This window comes from Hippoglossus stenolepis, chromosome 10, assembly GCF_022539355.2.
Source record: "Hippoglossus stenolepis isolate QCI-W04-F060 chromosome 10, HSTE1.2, whole genome shotgun sequence".
NCBI classification, from domain to species: Eukaryota; Metazoa; Chordata; class Actinopteri; order Pleuronectiformes; family Pleuronectidae; genus Hippoglossus; species Hippoglossus stenolepis.
Genome location: NC_061492.1, coordinates 18265925 through 18285694, shown reverse-complemented (window position 1 = coordinate 18285694; position 19770 = coordinate 18265925). Strand labels below are relative to the sequence as shown.

Below are 19770 nucleotides of genomic sequence, written 5' to 3'. Positions count from 1 at the left end.
AAACACAATCAGCCACATGACTGCTGGCGGGGGCAATTTCTTTCCTTTTTTAACTGATCTACAGTTTGGCATGACTCTTGAACTTGCTGGGCTTGATTCTGACAGTTCAAGCTACGACTATCAGTCAGTTCCACACTTCTCACAGAAGAGCGTACACACTCAACAAAGTTTGTGGGAATTAATCCTTCTTACTCCAAGTCAGTGATCTATCAAACTAATTACGGAGCTACTATTTTAGGGTAAATAATTAGCATCATGTCTAATGCTTCTATCCATTTTTTACATGGTGGCCACCTCACATTTGATTGTACACATTTCTGCATAAACCCTAAAGATCAGCTTGGGTTGTTCCGCTGTGTCTTGAGTATTTTCTCAAAAGACACAGTTGGGTTTCCTTTTTGACTGAGCTTCTGTGTTCAAGACACACTCAAGAAAACGATCTACTGCAAAGACTATTTAAAGAATAAAGTAACAAAGCAGTCCAACACAGTCCAGTGTCGTCCTGCAATGGTACACGCTTGCAAAATATGATGCCCGTCCCTGAATTCTTCACAGACTATCAAGTTCCCGTTACTTTCCCCCAAGACAGTACAGAAGCCCAGCAAGCTCTGCGATCAGTGGGAGGTCTGGAGCAGGAGTCTCCCACTCTGCGGCAACGCTACAGTGTTGCAACAGAAACATCTGATCTTCGTGCATCCCAGGTTCCTAGCTTTATTAGTGCTCTAACCAAATTAGGGGCCCTAACAAGGCAGCACACACCACACCAGGGGACGCATTCATTTAGGACACCAGCGGCACTAATGCAAAGCTATCTGTTAAATCGCCATGCATTTATGCTTTCTCCAGACTCCAGAAGAAGGAGAGTGAGTGAGTGAGTGAGTGAGTGAGAGAGAAAGAGAGGGAGCGTGTGTGTGTGTGCGTCTGTGAGCAGATGTGCAGGACAAGGTGTGTGGGTGTGCCATGAGCCAGTAGAAATGTTCCACTAGCGATTCTAATTGATGAGCTGTGCACACACACACACACACACACACACACACACACACACACACACACACACACACACACACACACACACACACACACACACACACACACACACACACACACACACACACACACACACACACACTACTTCAAACAATGTACACTGCTATGCTAATGCAAATGATCCTGTCTTATACATGTGTACACAGAACACACACACAAACAAATCTAGGCCAGGCCGTTGAGAGAGAGACACATCCACACTGCAGCTGGACACGGCTTGAGATGAACACATCACCCTCTGACAGATAGAGGGAGAGAGAGAGAGAGGAGAGTGGGATGTAAGGAGGGAAGAGGGAGGGAGAGAAGGAGATTAGCATTCTCATCAGCACTGGAGGAATTTGTCTTGGCTGCCAAATTCTTTCTCCTCTCTTTCATTCCCTTTCTCCTCATCAGTCCCACTCGCTTTCCTTTTCCATATCACCCCCCCTAATCTCCATCTTTCCAATCAGCAGGGCCCTTCATTGCTCCCTCAGTCTCCGCCCTCCCTACATCTCACCTTTCTCATTTTATTCCCTTCCTTTCCTCACTTCTTTCCACCTCTGTCTTTCTCCCTCATTCCAGGATTTGCATGTTGTCCACTGTGTGTGTCAGAGGACAGGATCAACAAGCCGCAGGCGTCCTGGTCCAACCCCAGACACGCACGCACGCACGCACGCACGCACGCACGCACGCACGCACGCAGAGACTAGAGCAAGTATAATGTTTGAATGTCTTTCACGTCCATGGTGTCATTTTGAGGAGGGTTCAATCTAAATTATTAAATCGGTTTTTGGGTCATTTATCATTGTTCAAACTTTTCCAGCATGCATGAAGATTTGAATTATCCACCAGATACTGTCTACTAGTGTTGTGAGACTTGTTTCTCACAGCTCTGCCATATTTAGCTCATCAGACAGGATGGTATGTTCCAAGGTGAATGTGACAGTGCTGTTGCCGTGTTCCTGGTCAGCTGAAGAATTTAATGTTTGTGTTGCAGAATTCGCAGAAAGTGTGCTCTGACTCAAAGCAATACAAATCTAGAGGTCTGATCCAATTCAATTCAAATGCAAAACAATACATATTGCTCAAGTGGCACAAATTGAACATGTATAGACTAGATCTAGACTTCTAACGTGAACATAAATCTTTGTACCTATCCAAAGGCTTTACCCCACAGAATCCTGTTGGTGTTTGTCTGTCCAGGTTCCAGCAAATAAAACAAATCGGAAAAACAGCCAAAACATTAACACATAAGGGACTATTAGCTTTGCAGATGGACCTTCAGAATGTGTGCTTATGCTGCCTGAGTCCCAACAACTTCAGCGGGCTACCGGCATTACACCAACCAACGTCTGCGCTTCCGGGTGATCGTGTGGCTCACCCATCTGCCTCCACAGCGACATGAAAGCACCAGTGTAACACAAGCACTGAGCCTTCCCCCTGGAGCAAGCACCATCATCACACACGATGACCAGCTGAGAGACTTGGTGACTTAAATGTACATACTGATTGTGGGGAAATGGTTTTATTTTTCATTTGCACCAGCATCACAGATGCACAGATGTTTCACAGTAACAGCTCAACGACAGCATTTCAGTCGAGAAGATAAACTCGGCTCTGCAGATGGGTGTGTGATGACGTGACAGCGCTGTGCTGATAGATTCTGTGCCACAGAAAATCTATGAACTGGAAGTAAAATGTACCATGTCAGCTTCCAGTGTTCAGGTAAGTCCACCACTTTGAATGCTTTTCTTTTTTAAACCAAACCCTCATCAGTGATCAGCTTTGATTTGTTGGCCATGCTACAGGGTTTTAACTATTTTTACATCATTTTGTTTTTACATATATTTTTAGCAACCACCTTTTAAAGTCCCTGTTCCCTATTTATTCACTGTGGTATCATTGTTGGTGACAAACATGTTATCTTTTGCATTTCTGGGCACACAGCATTTGATGACTAAGGATTTATTTAATCCACATTAATTATAGAGAGATTTTTGCACCTCATTAGGAACAACATACTTACACTGAGAAGGGCCTCCCTTTGTTCTCAAAACACCCTTGATTCATCTTAGCATTTATTCCCCAAGATATTGGAAACTTTCCTTTTAGATCCTGCTCCATGTTTATGTGACTGCATCATCATCATCATCATCATTTCTGCAGATTTGTCAGCTGCACATTCAAACTGCCAATCTACATCCCAAAGATGTTCTGCTGGATGAGATCTGGTGACTGTGAAAGGCACGTTATCCACCATCCTGTTCATGAAACCAGTTTAAGACGAGGAAGCCATTTGAATTTGAATGTCGGGACTTCCGGACACTTTGATGACACCACACAAGCAGTATGGAGGCATTTTATGTTTTTTTCTGTTACTTCCATTGTATTGGATTTGGCTGCAACACTGTTTACCCCTGGAACTCCAAAAATTGTTTTGTGGAGTCAAACACTTCACCCACGCCTCCATCAGCATATTGGTGATTAGATGAGTGCATTTTCATTTTTCGGTGAACTATCCCTTTAAGGGGCTTCATGCAGTTGACATCTAACTCTGATCCTACAATCTGTAGCCTCAGCAGAAATCCAGACTCATCAGACCAGGCTATGTTCTGTCCAGTGTTGCTGAGTCTTTGTCCACTGCAGCTTTAGATTTCTCTTCTTGGCTGTGGGGAGAGAAACCTGGTGTGGTCCACCACCTTGAGGTTCGACATGTTCATTCTGCTCAGCACAGTTGTAAAGGGGTGCTACTGTAGGCTCCCTGTCAACTCCAACCAGTCTGGCCATTCTCCTCTGAACTCTCTCTTCAATAAGATGTTACTGATGAAATGTTGCTTTCCCACACCATTCAGAGACTCTAGAGACTGCTGTGAGTGTAAAGGTCAAGAGATCATCAGTTTCAAACATGATAAAACCGGCTCATCCGACACCAACAATCACACCAAAGTCACTGAGATCACATTTTCCTTCATTCTGATGTGAACATTTACTGAAGCTCCTGACGTGTATCTGCAGGATTTTATGTATTGCACTGCTGCAACATGGTTGGGTGATTGGGTTCTTGCCTGAATAAGCACGTGTACAGGTGCCTTTAATAATCTACTCGGTGAGTGTATCTGAATCAATGGAGAAACAGCCAATCAAATAATCAGTATGGTAAATTACAGTATGATGCACCATGAAATAAAATAAACAAAATTCAACTGATATCTAGATGGATTTTCTCCAATCATATTTTCACCTCAATGTGAATATGACAGTACAATCATGTTTAAAGATGTTTGATTCCTGACTGCATCTCAGAATTTTGTAAAAAATGCATCTTGCCAGTGATTCTTTGGGATAAAGAACGTATAGTACATATACATACAGTCTAAATGGAAAGGTCTAACCTCAATTTGCCAACAGAGCTGCAAACTGTCAACACACACCACAGATGGAACAACGCTAGCTTAAAGCTAATATCCATATACATTAGGCACGGTGGGAACAAATGCTGGCCCAGGGCCATGTTCTGAAGGAAGACAAATGAACATGGCAGACTTCTCAGTCATCCCGCAACATGACAACCCTCCACAATTCGATATTTATATTGCACATTTCAACAGCCTGATACTATGTATAGACTACAAACAGCTCCATCTCATGAGCAATCTAAATCATTGCATTTTCATGAAAATCAGTTGCAACATTAAATCACCTGAAATAAAACTCATCATTGTGATTTGAACCTTGGTCGATGTGAATGTGGAAAATTTGGAATCGGAGTACAACACATGGCCCCCCCAATGACAGAGCAAGAGACAGCAAGGCAAGTAATGTACATGCATTTATCCAAACTGTGACTAGAAATGTTTCAAAAGGTCAGATTACTGTATTCACATGACCACACATGCATGCACACACAGACAAACACACTTGTTCCTATTAGGTGTGTGGCCCGGCTGCCCTTTATGTGAATCTCTCAATGAGTGCATGCATTACTAATGACCCATCTATATTCTCCATCGCTCATGGCTTCTAATGGAACAACACACACACCCATGAAACACTGGGCAGACAGACCACTCTATTACTTCTTCCTCACATGCACATACACCTGACACACACCATTATCTTGAGTCTTTGAATACATAATGGGCATTTTAATTGCAAAGCTGGCGGGCTGGAGACAGAGAATTTACAGTGAAAAGCCTCTTCACCTTGCATTAGGAAGGACACAACTAAGTGAACTGACCGAGAGTGCTTAGACAAAATTCAGCTACAGGTGTTAAATATATTTGTAGGCAATTTAAAGTCATTATTGTGCAATTCTGCAGTATTGGAAAATATGTTTGTCTCTCTAAAATCACTGTGAGACAACAGTTTGTGTTTGTCCCTCTCCTGATTTAACATAAAATTATTATTGTACACACATTGGGGACCATAAAGAAATAGTTGTGCTGGTTTGGTTGGGTAGAATTTTCCAAAATAAAGTAGGAAGCTTTTCTAAAAAAGTTGAGGGTGCTATAAAGCCCCTTAAAACCAAGCACTTCCAGGAACTATGTAACCATAGAAACTAAAACTGGGAACTACAAAAACCCGTTGCAAATTCCTGTGTTACCACTTCACCTGAAGGACGTGTCTCCTTCCACTGTCTAAAAATGAAGCCAAAATATTCTAGATACCAACGGAGCCATCTTGTGCCGACGATGGCATTTGGAGCCAAAGTCTGCACAGTAGGGCTGGAGTCTCGATATCAAGGTCCCACCTATAAACATTCGACCAATCGTGAGTCGGCCTCAGCTGTCAATCATGACATTTCACCCTGTTTTTATAGGATCAAATAGTTAAGAACAAACTTACCAGAGAAAATAGCACTTGAACAAACACCAATATGATAAGAACTAATGTAAACTTGTGGAGCGGTCACGTCATCCATCAGTACAGAAACTTTAAGTCTTCAGCCTGTAAAAATTGTATTAAATTCCACTCTAATAATTTGTGAACTATCTGAAAGTATTTACTCTAAACACAGTTAATACGGTTATTCTGGCACTAGACAGACATTATTCATAACCACCATATAGAACTAAGTTCCCTAAAAGGTTCTTGGTGCTCTGAGAAAGTTTCTCAGTTATCAGTAATTCATTGTTTTAGAATCATTTGTTCTACTAGCAAATTTAGGTATAATGTTCCAAAGGCCACATACATTTGGCCATGTAGTCTCTGAACTTTTCATGTGGAACTAGAAGTTTACTGTGAAAACAGATACAGTGAAGGACTTTCCTCTTGTTTATTAGTATCACAGAGGCAGAGACTTGACCAGAATAATATTTAAGTGCCACAGCTTAGAAACCTGACCAGGCTGTGTGTGTGTGTGTGTGTGTGAGTGTGTGAAACAGAATTACTAGTGCACACTCTGCTGTTGTGTCAGAGAAAGGATGTTTGCATCTGATAACACCGAGACGATATGGTGGTTATCAAATAATGAGTTAGCTACTATATTGTGTGATATAGAGTGTGTGCGTATTTATTGTAGTGTACAGTGTGTGTGTGTTTGTGTGTGTGTGTGTGTGTGTGTGCGTGCGTGCAAGCGTGCATGTGTGTGTCTTACCGTGGCCTGTGTAGAGCTCTCCTGCAGGTCCCAGAGTAGTGCGTGGTTATCAGCCAGTGAAATCACACGCTTGCCATCCCCCATGGGTTCCCACAGTACACTGTAACACACACACACACACACACACACACACACACACACACACACACACACACACACACACACACACACACACACACACACACACACACACACACACACACACACACACACACACACACACACACACACACAGTCAATTCTAATCCAGAGGTTGGTCATGCATGCATGCGCGCTTATCCCCACATGATGCAGATATATGGTAATATGCCAAATTGGTAAGATTCTTCAATTGCCTGTAAAATGCAGCACCGCTGAACTGACTTTAAACATCTGTATGTATTTCCAGGTCATGCTACAGGTCAGTATTATCTTACACATGTATGGATGCCTATTTTCTGCACTTACAGTATCAAAAAGGAAATTACATTTATAAAAGGTGGATAATTTGACAAGCTGAAGGTATTCTCTATTCTTCATGGTAAACAAAAGAATATGTCACACAGTGCAACAGGGTGGTTGACTCTGTTTTTTGGGGTAAATAACAGAGCTGTGTGGTAAACAGTAATAACATATCAGGCACATTTCTTGTTAGTACAATATATTCATTGTTAGATTTATTTTATTTTTTTTCACATTTTTTTGATTCCAAGATTCCAAAGCCATGGTAGCAGCTATGTGAAGCTGTGCACAGGTACAACAGTGCACTAAATGAATCCGAATGTCAGCATGCTAATATGAGCACGATGATAATACTAATGTGCTGATGTTAATTAAGTATGTTCAGCCACTCAGTTTAAAGTCTTAGCATGCTATGATTTTCTATTTGCTCGAACACAAAGTGCTTCTGAGTATGATGAAAATGTAAATTTTCTTACTTTAGCTTGTAAGCTATTAATCTTCCTATAATTCCCCTAAATATTTGATTTTCTATGATTCCAAATACATTTCGCTGGTCACTGTTCAACCCCTTTACATTTGTCCAGCTTCTGTAAGCCAGACTCAGCAGTCTGTGTCATCACCAGCCAGAGGTGTTGCAGTTTGTCATGTTAACGGTCGAGGCAGATGGCCACCCACCCCGAGTCTGCTTCTGCTGGAGGTTTTCTTCCTGTTCAAACTGGGTTTTTCCTCCCCCCATGTCGACACAGGTTCTCTCATTGTGGGAAATGTTGGGTTTCTCCCTATAATATCATAAAGTGCTTTGAGATATTGTATGTGATGATTTGCCGCTATATAAATAAAACTGAACTAAAATAGGATATTGCCAGTAGCTGGTTTGATTTTCACGAATTAAGCTACAGCCTGCAGGATCATTACTTTGCCAAGAAATTGACGATTGCATACAAGTGAGTACTTACTGCCAAATCTAGCAGCCCAATTCTGTCAATCTAGTGTTCAAAAGCAGCAGTGGGATACAGGGTAGCCTCACTGGTGTTACTAAAGTGGTAGATTTAACTGCATACTGCTTTGATTTTTTGCAGAATATCGATTCCGCACCACATTCTCTCTCATAGTTGTGATTCTCCACTTTGCTCTACCTAAGGAATCCACTCTGCGCACAAACCTCAGGGACGTAACCACACCTGACACAACAGAGCCCGAACTTTAGCTTTCTAACTCCCTCGGTGTTGGTTGGACCACTTGTATGCTTTTGTTGTTTGCTCTCAGTTTGGATCGGTTCAGCAGCTAAATGTAGGCAGAGGCACAACTACACGGTATGAAAAAGAGGACACAGCCCATGTGAGTAAGCAGTCCTTTTAACTCTGAGCTCTGTCGACTTTAAAAAGCAACATGTCGGAGACATGGCAAAAAGCGTAACTTAACCTTGGCCTGGAAAAGCTGCAATGTACTTGTTCGGCTTTTCATTAGTGTGACTTTTTGGCTCAAGGAAAAAAGAAATCTGTGTCTAATCTGGGTTGAAGGAGGTAAAATGTCAGGGAGGTGAAGACGTGGTCTGCGGCTGAAGGTTGGGGTGTCTGAGCACATCAGCTTTGAGAAGCTACTGTCATTAGCGGTTTACGAAATGATGCTATTTATTTAAAGGCTTCATCAATTAGAAAACTCCATTTCCTCGGACTCATTTGTCAATTTGAAGCAGCAACAACAATGCCAGTGTTACAGAGAGAGCGCGTGTGAGAGGAGGGGAGCGTGCTAGCCAGAGATAAAAGAAATGACAGGAAGGAAGAAGTTGGTCTGAAGAGTACTGCTTTTGAATGTAGTCCAAGTCTCAAATATGCATATGTGGGGAGAGAGATATAGAGAGAGGGAGGAAAAATGGGAGGTAGGACAAGGAGCTGTGTTTATAAGGGCTGTAAATTCATGGCTGCTGAGGGACAATTTTTATTGTCCTCCCGAAGAGCATGAAGTCATGGGCAGGGATGCACAGATACACCAACCCCACTTCTCATTTAGGAGGACCCTTACACTGACTTACATTTATTGCCTGGAGACCAAAGGTCACATGACCGTTTAAAGAGTCGCTGGTTGCTGTCATCATACCTGTCCATGCTGAACATTCACATCCTGACAAGGCTTATATATGCTAAAATTTGATTCTATGACTAATGCCAAATTCTGGATCATTGTTTTTGTCGATTGTTTAATTGTAACGATTCTCCAAATCAGCATCCTTAATTCATATATATGTATATGTATATATATATATATATATTTTTTTTTTTTTATGTTACCACTGCTGTTTTGAAAATGGCTGGGGGTCTGAAACTCCGCTAATCTTGAGCTAATGACACTAGCCTATTGTTTACAGCAAACTCAAACCCAATTGGACCAAAATCATGTGACACATGCATCTAGAAGACAATCAAATAGCCGTCATGTGTGAAATTAATTGAAATGTGATTTACTTGTGTTGTAATGGTAAATAATGATATCATATGCTTAGAAGTTTAATTGTGAGATTCCAGCAACTGTCTTCTTTCTGCCACCTGAACATTTTTTAATGAAACCATAAAGCTGTGGTGTCCTCCCCCAGGTAAAAAAACATCTTCAGCCAAGTGCATATATTAGAGACCCAAGCATGGAGAGAACATATTTCAGCAAAAAGGATTCAGATCAGCTTACACAATCAAGATCCCTTTGCTACAGATGAATACATTTAAAGGTGGCAGTGACTAAGTGTTTATTTGTTCTCTTTTGGCTTGAACTTTAAAACGATTTATTATTTTTTCCCCAGGTATATCAGTGGTATTATTTCCTTAAACCAAGAAATTATTACAAACACAAGTTAACATGTGTGAATATTGTATTACAATAGACCTGAAAACACCTGACTAACCATTATCACCGCATGTCTAACCCCAACCTTTATCCTAAGCAAATCCAACATTAAAAGAGAATGAGTTACCTTGGGAGGACCAGCTTTTTGGCCCCGAATGGAAGTTGAGTCCCCATAAGTTAGAACATGTTTGAATGAACAGACTTATGTCTCCACACTTAATATGAGAGCACATGCACACAGCGGTATCTCAGCATATACACTTGTAGGCAGGATGTTAGAAGCCACTTCTCTTTCTCTCACACACACACACACACACACATTCCCAGCAGCTCAACACTTAAAACATGCTCACCACTTTGGGATTCACACACCGTATGCTTTCCTATAGTCTCTATTAATTCATGCAATATAGGGAGGAAGAGAGAGGGAGAGACAGTTGACTCTATAGTATCTTATACCACCTTCCTCTCCTATTCTCTCTTATTAAGAAAAAAAGTTACGTGCATTTGACCTTGAGCTCTACAACAAGCTGGCACACTGTACTGGAATGGTATGCAAATACTGCTGGGGAGAGCTATGGAGGTTTTACAGCCCCATATATCTACGCCTGGGACACAGATGCCCCTCTCGCTCCCTCTCTCTGTTTCTCTCTATGTCTCTCACTCATCAGATTGTGCCCCACTTTGCTGTGCTGTGCAGTCATATGAGTTTCATCACAGGCCTTCATATACAAAGCCCACAACCAAAACAAAAACGGCATGTGAATGTGTGACTGGATGAGATTTTAGCATGAATACAGTGACACTGAGGTCATGTGTTTTTGTGTGTAATTGTACTTCTATCTTTGTGAGGACCATTAGGAAAAATGGGATATTTTGGTTGGTCCTCATTTTAGCTGCTTTCAGATATGCAGTCCTGAAATTCTCCAAGGGGGCTGTATGTGAGAATGTAAATGGATGAGTCGGGGGCTCCAGACTTTACATGGAATTTTTATTGCCAGCCCCCTTGGCAGATAATATCAGAATGAGCCCAGTATCTGGAGGATTCACCACGAGTGAGTGACCGCATTGATTACAATGTCAATGTGCTGTAAACAAAAACTTGTGATCTTGTGAATGTAAGACCGCCTCCTGCGCCCCCCCTCACCTGAATGATCTGGAGATTTTTATGTTTTTGTGAATACGTTTGGCTGGATGACCTCCTGCTGCATTCTTTATATGTGAAAGCACAACTCCGGACAAAGTTCATGTCTGAAAATGGATTTGGTGACACATTCAAAAGGCTATTTAAGATTTGGTTTAAGGGTTCAGGTTAAGACGGCAAACTTACTGCAAAAAATTCAGCAGACAGATGATCAAAAGCTGTTTAGGTTTATCACCCCACTTTATTTGAGGGGCCAGACCAAATAAAAATACCCCAAATGGCACTAACTACAAAGGAAAACTGTGCACACACAAGTATGGTGGGAGAAACTTGGTTCTATCAATGCAATTAGAGATTCACAGATTTCAGTGTTTATTACTTGATGAGTGTCATGTTGTGTTCACACCACAGGTTTCCATTTTGGTTCTGCTGTTGTGTTGAAGTCTCCTTGACTTTACCAGTCCCTGAACACATCACTTCCAGTGTTGGGAGTAATGTCATTTTATCACCATTGTTTTTTTTGTGAGTAACTGGTAATGTAAGTAATTACTTTTGTAAATAAACACTATTACAGTTACTTAAACATATAAACAGGTTACTCCTTCCGATAGATAGACAAATGCACCTGGAAAATGCAGGCAATACCCGACTTTAGGGTGTGGAAAATGAGTGGATCAATCAGCATTAAGCCACACAATGGCCGACAACCTGAGTAATGTGAGCTGCCAAAGCACAGAAATTTACAAAACCCTAATATTAACGAATCTCTTACCGAACCTTTAATCTCTTTTGTTAGCAAAGAGCAATGCTGAAAACATCAGGGCTGACTTTTGCAGATTAAAATGGCAAACACAGGCTAGACATGGGTTATGATAAATGGTGCCACTGTGGATCTACATTAGAGAAATACATGGATTTGTTAAGCACTGCTGACATCGAAACCCTTATTGAATCTTTTATTCACGTTCTCTCTCTGGTTCGTCTCTTTTGCCTCTCGCGCTGACACTACAGGCATCGGCACAGAAAAAAAAGACTGATGCAATTTTATAAAAAAAATAAACATAAAATAAAAATACAAAATCTAATATTTACATGCCAAATGTCAAGTCCTTTGTTTATCTATTTATTTACCATCCAACATGTTTATACAGAACCACCAGACATCAGTAAATCAATATCATTGCTATTCACTGAAAAATAAATTCGAATCAATATTTGTTGCTTTGACTAAAGCTTATAAATCTCTGCGGCTGCAGGACAGCAAACAGTGTTTTCCCCACAAGTACAAAATGAGTCAGGACAGGACTAATGAATGTCACACAGCAGTGATAAAATATATAGTGAAGCCCTACAACCATTCAGCACAGTAGAACGTGTTTGGTTTAGGGTTGATAGTAATTATTGTAGATTATATATTAGTTAAATTAGTGTCACATATCCTGCTTGGTCTGGTAATTTTACTCAATACATGTGTGAATTCTAAACCCTTAAGGCAACAATTGATAATAATGTTTTGTCATTTCCTTTGTGAAAAAAAGATGGTGTGTCGGTCCAATCAGCGACAAACCTTGTAGATAGCAGGTACCCACCCTCTGTGTTAAAAGTTAACGTGTTAGGTAATTTGATGTTGTGATTTGCACTTCAGGGCCACTGAATCAGAGGGTGAGAAGAGATCATAATTTCAGTTAGAATTTGGCCCTTGCACTCATACTCCTCACTTTTGAGAAACCAGGCACATAAACAGGCAAAGAGCAGAGACACTATTGCTCTATAGGGTATGAAAGACATATATGCAGCCAGACTTTTTAAAGAAACCCAGGAAAAACTAAAAGCCTTTCACTTGCAATGATCACACATACTGCACATGATTGCATTCATGCCTGTGTGCACAAACACACAAAATCACACCAACAAACACCTCCTACCCCCTCCTGTCACACCCCACTTTAGAAAATAAACCTCGTTGCCTTTTGCGCTTTACCATTCTCTCCCAGGGCTCTGATTGGCTCAAATGGCTCCACGGGAATCGATTTGCTCGACTGGCACGCGGCTCCCAATCGAAACCAAGTGCAAGAAAGAATAAGGAAAAAACAGCCGAGCACCAGAGAAGAAAAAAAACATGGTTTTTCCCCAGCTCTGTTTAGCCCTGTTTTGTTGGGTGTATTCTGCCGATATTTCCATTCAGAGCACGCCTCACAACAGGGCACAGGCTCAAATGTTTGCCCACCCAAACAATGAGGGGATTTGGAGGAAGGAGAAAGTGTTATTGTTGGTGGGAGTGGAGGGACACCAGCGACTGGAAAACACACCCACGAAGGAAGCAGGCTACACACGGGCAGACACGCTACAGCAGACCCAAACATACAGAGAAGCAGGTGAACAAACACACACACACGAAAAAGACAAAAGCCTCATAAGTATACACGCTCCAATCGCTTCACTATTTGGCTGCTAACACAAACACACGCAGACACACACACACACAAAGGTGCAAGCCGCCAGTATTATTAGAGTCAGTGGGGATAAGTGTGTGTGTGTGTCATGAAGAGATGGAAGAGGTGGGCAGCAGACCAAAGCCATCCATCTAAGGAAGCCAATAGTGCACAGCATAGGCTACAGGCTTCACAGCGCCCAGCGTGCACACACACACACACACACACACACACACACACACACACACACACACACACACACACACACACACACACACACACACACACACACACACACACACACACACACACACACACACACACACACACACACACACACACAGTGGTGCCCTTGTGAGGGTTACAGCTCTCGGGGCGTTGAGATGTTGGACCTCAAAGCCATCAATCTTTACCCAGCAGCCTTGCTTGACCTACCCTTTGACACACACACATACACACACAGTACACATACATGGATACAGCGACCCCAATAGATACAAAGACCTCCAGTTTCTACGCACAAGCACAAAATACACACAGAGTTGTGTACCCCCCCCCACACACACACACACCCCCACCCACTATGCTTTGTTAGCTTCTCACCATCTTTCTCCCTCCATTGTCCTCACTCTCTATCCATATTTATCTCTGCCTCACAGACACCTGCTACAGTATACATCATGCTAACTGATTGGCGCCTCTAAAATTGATAGCAATCATGAGGCAGCTGATGAACAGTGGACTAAAAAGGCGAATGACCATTGATTTTCATTCTCATACACATTGAATTGTAGCAAGGGCTTGTGCACAGGAGCCGAGACTAGACGAGAAAAAGATCAGGCCTGGAGTACAATCTCAGATCAGGGCCGGTCAATCTGTCAGTCTGAGCCATGAAAAATAAATAAATATACGGAAAAGTTATACACACAGAGAATGATAATGATAAGGGTAATCTAAGGTAAGATTCTTTTCCTTTTAAGAGACACTGCTCACTTAAATGTGTTTTTGAGCTGTAAACTTAATATAAATGTTCTTTGATAAAATATATTAAAGCTGGTTTTAATATAATATTTATGACAAATAGTATGTGTTGGCTCAAAACACCACCTAGTGTTTCAAGCTGTCTTGGACCTTTCAGAGCCAATGCTTACGTAGAGTCAACTATTTGGGACGTCTCTACTTAATGACATTTATATATGAAAAAGTTGACCCCAATCATTCAAAGGTTGGCGGCCCCCCGCTACCAGCAACCACCCGTGAGTGAGAATCAGGAAAGCTGCTGTAACTAAACCCTTAAACTACCACATGCTCGTCCATCTCCTCAGACACGACTGTCTCACACACACCTTTTGAACCACTGACTGAGACCTTTTCCTGTGCCAGGGGTTCAAGCGCCTCGGGACCAGAGTCACCTTAGCCGTCAGGAAGCTGTCGAGAAGCCCTCTACTTCATACGACATTGCTTTTGCAAAAGTGTGCATACTGACGCACTTAACTAGCACTTAACTAGTAAGCTAATCGGTATGTTGTGTGTGTGTGTGTGTGTGTGTGTGTGTGTGTGTGTGTGTGTGTGTGTGTGTGTGTGTGTGTGTGTGTGTGTGTGTGTGTGTATCATGAGATGCAGAGGAAGAAAACACTGCTAAGGTGCCCTTGAATTCTGAAATTACTTTGTCGAACTTTGAAAATTATTTCTAATATGACTACGGAGACCAAAAGTGATTCACTGTTTGCTTTGAATAGTTAGATTCAATAAATCAAAAGACCGTATCGTTTAACTGATATATCATAAAATTCCATTAGCTAAATGTGAATCTTACATCAGAGTAGAGTTGTACTGATTTACTGCTCAGTTCTATTCAGAAAATGGATTATGCATTAATCAATACAAAGCTTTGGAAGCGACCAAAACTGATCACATGAATGAGGTTAAGACACCTTATCACCAGAATGGTATCTAAGGGTCTCAGGCTTCTGTTTGTATTTTATTCAGATCTTCATAAAAAAATATTTTCATTCAGATACACACAGGAGCCAAACACAACTGCACACAGCTCTGGATCAAAAACAATCACTGCACTTGCATCAACTTGTGTGAAGACTTTTACAGTCATTCCTCAGCAACACCTACCAGGCTGCGTTGCCATGGGCACTGTTGTCTAGGTGACAAAGCAGCTCCAGGGTTTGAGGGTTGTGGGCGGTGTCGTCAGGTGACTCGTGGCTACCTGTCTCCCAGTCAGTGGGCATCCGCCATACTGCCGCACAAGAGACCACCCTGCTGTCGCTGGCTGGAGGGAAGAAATCACACAAACACACCAACACGGTCATGCACAGTATAGTGTGTGTTTTTATGTTGGGGGGGCAGACACTAATGCAGTGACATGCATAGACTCCTTTAAATCCACATCACAAATGAGTTATTTTGGCACATGCACACCAGAGCCAGAGCTGCTAATTGGACGCAGTGGAGTAAATGTAGAACTGATACAGTAATTGGAATAAAAGTTTAAGGCTGGAGGGCACAACCTATCACAGACAGAGAGAGAGAGAAAGCAGAGAGGGAGAACGCAAAAGAGCCTAATTTCTTTCTGGTGTAGCTATTGACAGTGTGTGGGCAGGCGTTGGGCTATGAAACACTGGCGTTAGGCCTATTTGTCAAATTAAAAAGCAATGTGGTGCGAGTCCACGGGCTCTTGAGTGGTTTTAGACAACCTCACATTTGGAGTATGTGGGCAAGCAATCATCTTGAACAAAAGCCCTATCTTACCCGCAAACAGGAGCGCGGGTGGGAGGCGGCATATAGAAACATTGTAAGGAATGCACTTGAGTATGTGTGTATATTGTTTGTACTGTATATACTGTATCTGAGCATGTGTGTGTGTGTGTGTGTGTGTGTGTGGGTGTGTGTGTGTGTGTGTGTGAGCAGCAGTGCGAAGTGGGATGTCGGGAGATCCTGCCTGGTCGAGAGTGGCTGTCATACTGTGAACTCAAGCATGTAGCGATCACCTGACAGAGAGTAAGAGACAGTAAGAGAAAGGAGAGAGAGCGAGGGAAGAGGGTGATGGAGGTGATGTGTGTGTGTGCGCGCTCATGTGCGTGTGTGTGTGTGTGTGTGTGTGTGTGTGTGTGTGGTCTGGTTTCCTGCTCTTGTGTGTTGCAACCTCAGTCACACATTCTTGTGAGGACCCTCAAAACTGCAATTCTAACTCTACAAACAAGTTTTAACTTAAATGTGTTTTTGAGCTGCAAACCAAATTATACGACTGTTGTTTGATGAAATACATAATATTGGTTTTAATATCACATTCATTACCAAATTAAAAACAAAATCTACATTTATGGGTTGAACATAACTCATAACGCCACCTTGTGTTTCAAACCGCCTTGGACCTTGCTTACGTTGAGTCAACCATTTGGGATGTCTCTATATCATGACATGTACACATAGCTGCAAATGGTAACACCCTCAATCAAAGGTGGGAGGCCACCCGCCACCAGCGACTGCTCATGTACGTGAATCTGGAAAGCCGCGCTCATTTTCAAATCCATGCTGAAACTAAACCACCACATCGTCCCCCATCCTCTCCTGCCCCTCAGCTGTCTCTTACACACACACACACACCAGTGCGGGACAACCGTAGTCCTCACACACAGTTTAGCTCTGGGTGTCTCAGCACAGGCAACCTGTGCCGGTGGTCCAAACAGCTTAGGACGACTGTGGTCTTGGCTGTCAGGAAAGTCTTCATAAAGCATTTCTGGAGTCCTAGACATCCTAGATGACTTATCTTTAGCAAGCTAATTAGTATGTGGCATCTGTTTTTGTTTACGATGTCCATGTGTGAGGGGGAGAGATGGGGTTGAGGGGGTCGGAAGGCGTGTCTCTGCCTCGTCTTTTTGAATTTCCAGGGAGAGGCACTACTCCCAATACATAGGGGTTATACTTGAAAGAAGAGCGCATTGGCACATTTTTCTAGCTTTCCAAAAATAACCCTGTAGTGAGATGTTGACGAGGCTGCATCCCATAATTTCAGCATATTTTTCAGATGCACATAAAAGGTGCAAATCACCCATTCAACCACACCCCGAAGGTTTTCTATTGGATTCAGATCTGGTGACTGGGGAGGCCACTGAAGTGCACTCAACGTCATCGTCACGCTCATGATACCGGTTTGAGATGACTTTTGCTTTATGATACGCTGCATTATCTTGCTGGAGGTAGCCATTAGAAGATGGTAAATTGTGGCCATAAAGGGATGAACATGGTCAGCAACAATTCTCAGATAGGCCGTGGCGTTTAAATCATGATTGATTGGTATTAAGGGACCCAAAATGTGCCAAGAAAACATTCCCTGCACCATTACACCACCAGCAGCCTGGATTTTCACATCATTTTGGACCATTATCGTTACAGTATTTATAAAAATACAACACCAGTTGTTGTTTTTCACCGTGCACTCAGGCATTAGCAAGAGCGAGGCAGAGCGAAACAAATATACTCACCGAGGATGAGCGCTATGTCCTGAAGTAATCGTTTTTGTGAGTGATCACAGCTGTGTGCCGTACAAAATAACGATGTTAAAACAGAGTTGATTTGAACTTACATTTACTCCTCCTGCCATAACCACCTGACAGTGTAACAGTGTTTGGCTGTTTTCCAAAATCTTTCTTCTTATTGGACGTCTCACTTTTCCAGTGGCCACTTGTCAGCGGACTGAGTTACTGTAGCGCAGGCGGTTACTCTCTCACTCTCATCCCTCTTGTATAATTATTTTCTCTGACAAGTCAACATTTTTCAGACTCTCAGACTGCAACATAATAAGGCTGCAAACAACCCATAATGCAACACTCTGTAAAAGACCATAGTTACACTGAAATGCTCTCCATTCATAAAGCATATCTGATTTAATGAATGAACATGTAAATCATGTTACACAAGACAACTCTTACTTTTTTACTTTGGAAATAAATGCTGTCTGGTATTAGGACCAATATGTTTTTTTTCCCCCGTTAATTCTGTTCAGATGTTGGCAGTACACCCAAGAGTTATACTGGTAGGGAAAACCCTGGAGTGTTGTTGTGATTAGCAAAAACATTATAACCACCAGTGCCTAATATGCTGTTAGTTCTTTGATGCCACTTTAAATGCCACCCACTGGAACATGTACTCCACAAGAATACTGAAGGTGTCCTGTGATATCAGGCACCACGGTGTTAGAGGCAGAGCCTTTAAGTCCTGTATGTTGCGAGGCGAAGCAACCATGGATCAGACTTGTTCCAGCACATCCCTCAACAACCTGCCACTGGCTTGTGATTTGTCCCTAGTCGGCAGTCGGTAGGTACTAACCATAGACTGTATATAAGCCGCTTCTCGACCACAGGAACTTTCCCCTGTGCTTTTGTTACATGATTATAAACTTTATTCACTTCATCTATGAGGGGTCAAAGTCAGCCTTTCTCAGCCTGTGAAAGTGTGAAAGAACATCAGTGGCTATGACAACAATATTTACACTATATGTTAAGACCAAAAACAAAGTGCAATATAGTGTATAAAGTTATCAGATTGTTCAAACTGTTAAATTCTGACACCAGCATCAAACAGCCACAAAGGGGATCTATTTTTAATTGTATATACAAGATATTCAACCTCATTTCGTCATGTGTTTATATATATATGCATTGATTTTCTACCTGTGTATTCATTTATATATTATGAAAACAAATATAGTTGGCTAACATGTTTACAGAAAGAATTTAGTTAGTAATACATTTCTGATTCTCCTGTATGCAGTGTTGGGATGTAAGAAAGTACATTCACTGCATTACTGTTACCTTTGCCTACATTTACAGGTACATTTCACTTTACTCCACTACAGCAAATAGCAGAATATATAGGAGACACAGTTAATGATGAAGTCGACCATTGCATTAGGCAATAGGCAACACTCAACACATTATTTTTACTCACTTGAACAGTAGATCCGATACTTTTACTTTTACATGACAACATTTTATTTATACTCTTACTAGAGTAAAATGTTTGAATACTTCCTTCACCACAGCCTGTATGAGGACGAGAATGTGAAGGTTGACATGTTCACACTGTCCAACATCCCAAGGGACGTCCTTTTTGATTACAATTGGTTTACCTGTCTTGGTCTGTTGTATATAGTTTTCGACTTTAAATTCTGTACAGATATAGTGTAAATCCTAAAAAAACATGTTTATAATATTACAGTTGACATACACGTGACCTTAAAGGATTTTTTTCCCCTGGCAGACAGTGACTTGCAGCTGCTGCCA

General features: G+C 41.9%; 1 protein-coding gene across 1 annotated transcript in view; it reads right to left on the bottom strand.

Moving 5' to 3' along the window:
• The window catches only part of eipr1 (EARP complex and GARP complex interacting protein 1), a 55348-nt gene that overhangs the window by 26839 nt on the left and 8739 nt on the right, over positions 1-19770 (bottom strand). The window contains exons 4-5 of the mRNA XM_035167157.1: positions 15602-15758; positions 6623-6722 (exon numbers count right to left, since the gene is read on the bottom strand). Coding sequence (XP_035023048.1) covers positions 6623-6722; positions 15602-15758 — 257 coding nt within the window. The remainder of the gene's footprint in view (positions 1-6622; positions 6723-15601; positions 15759-19770) is intronic.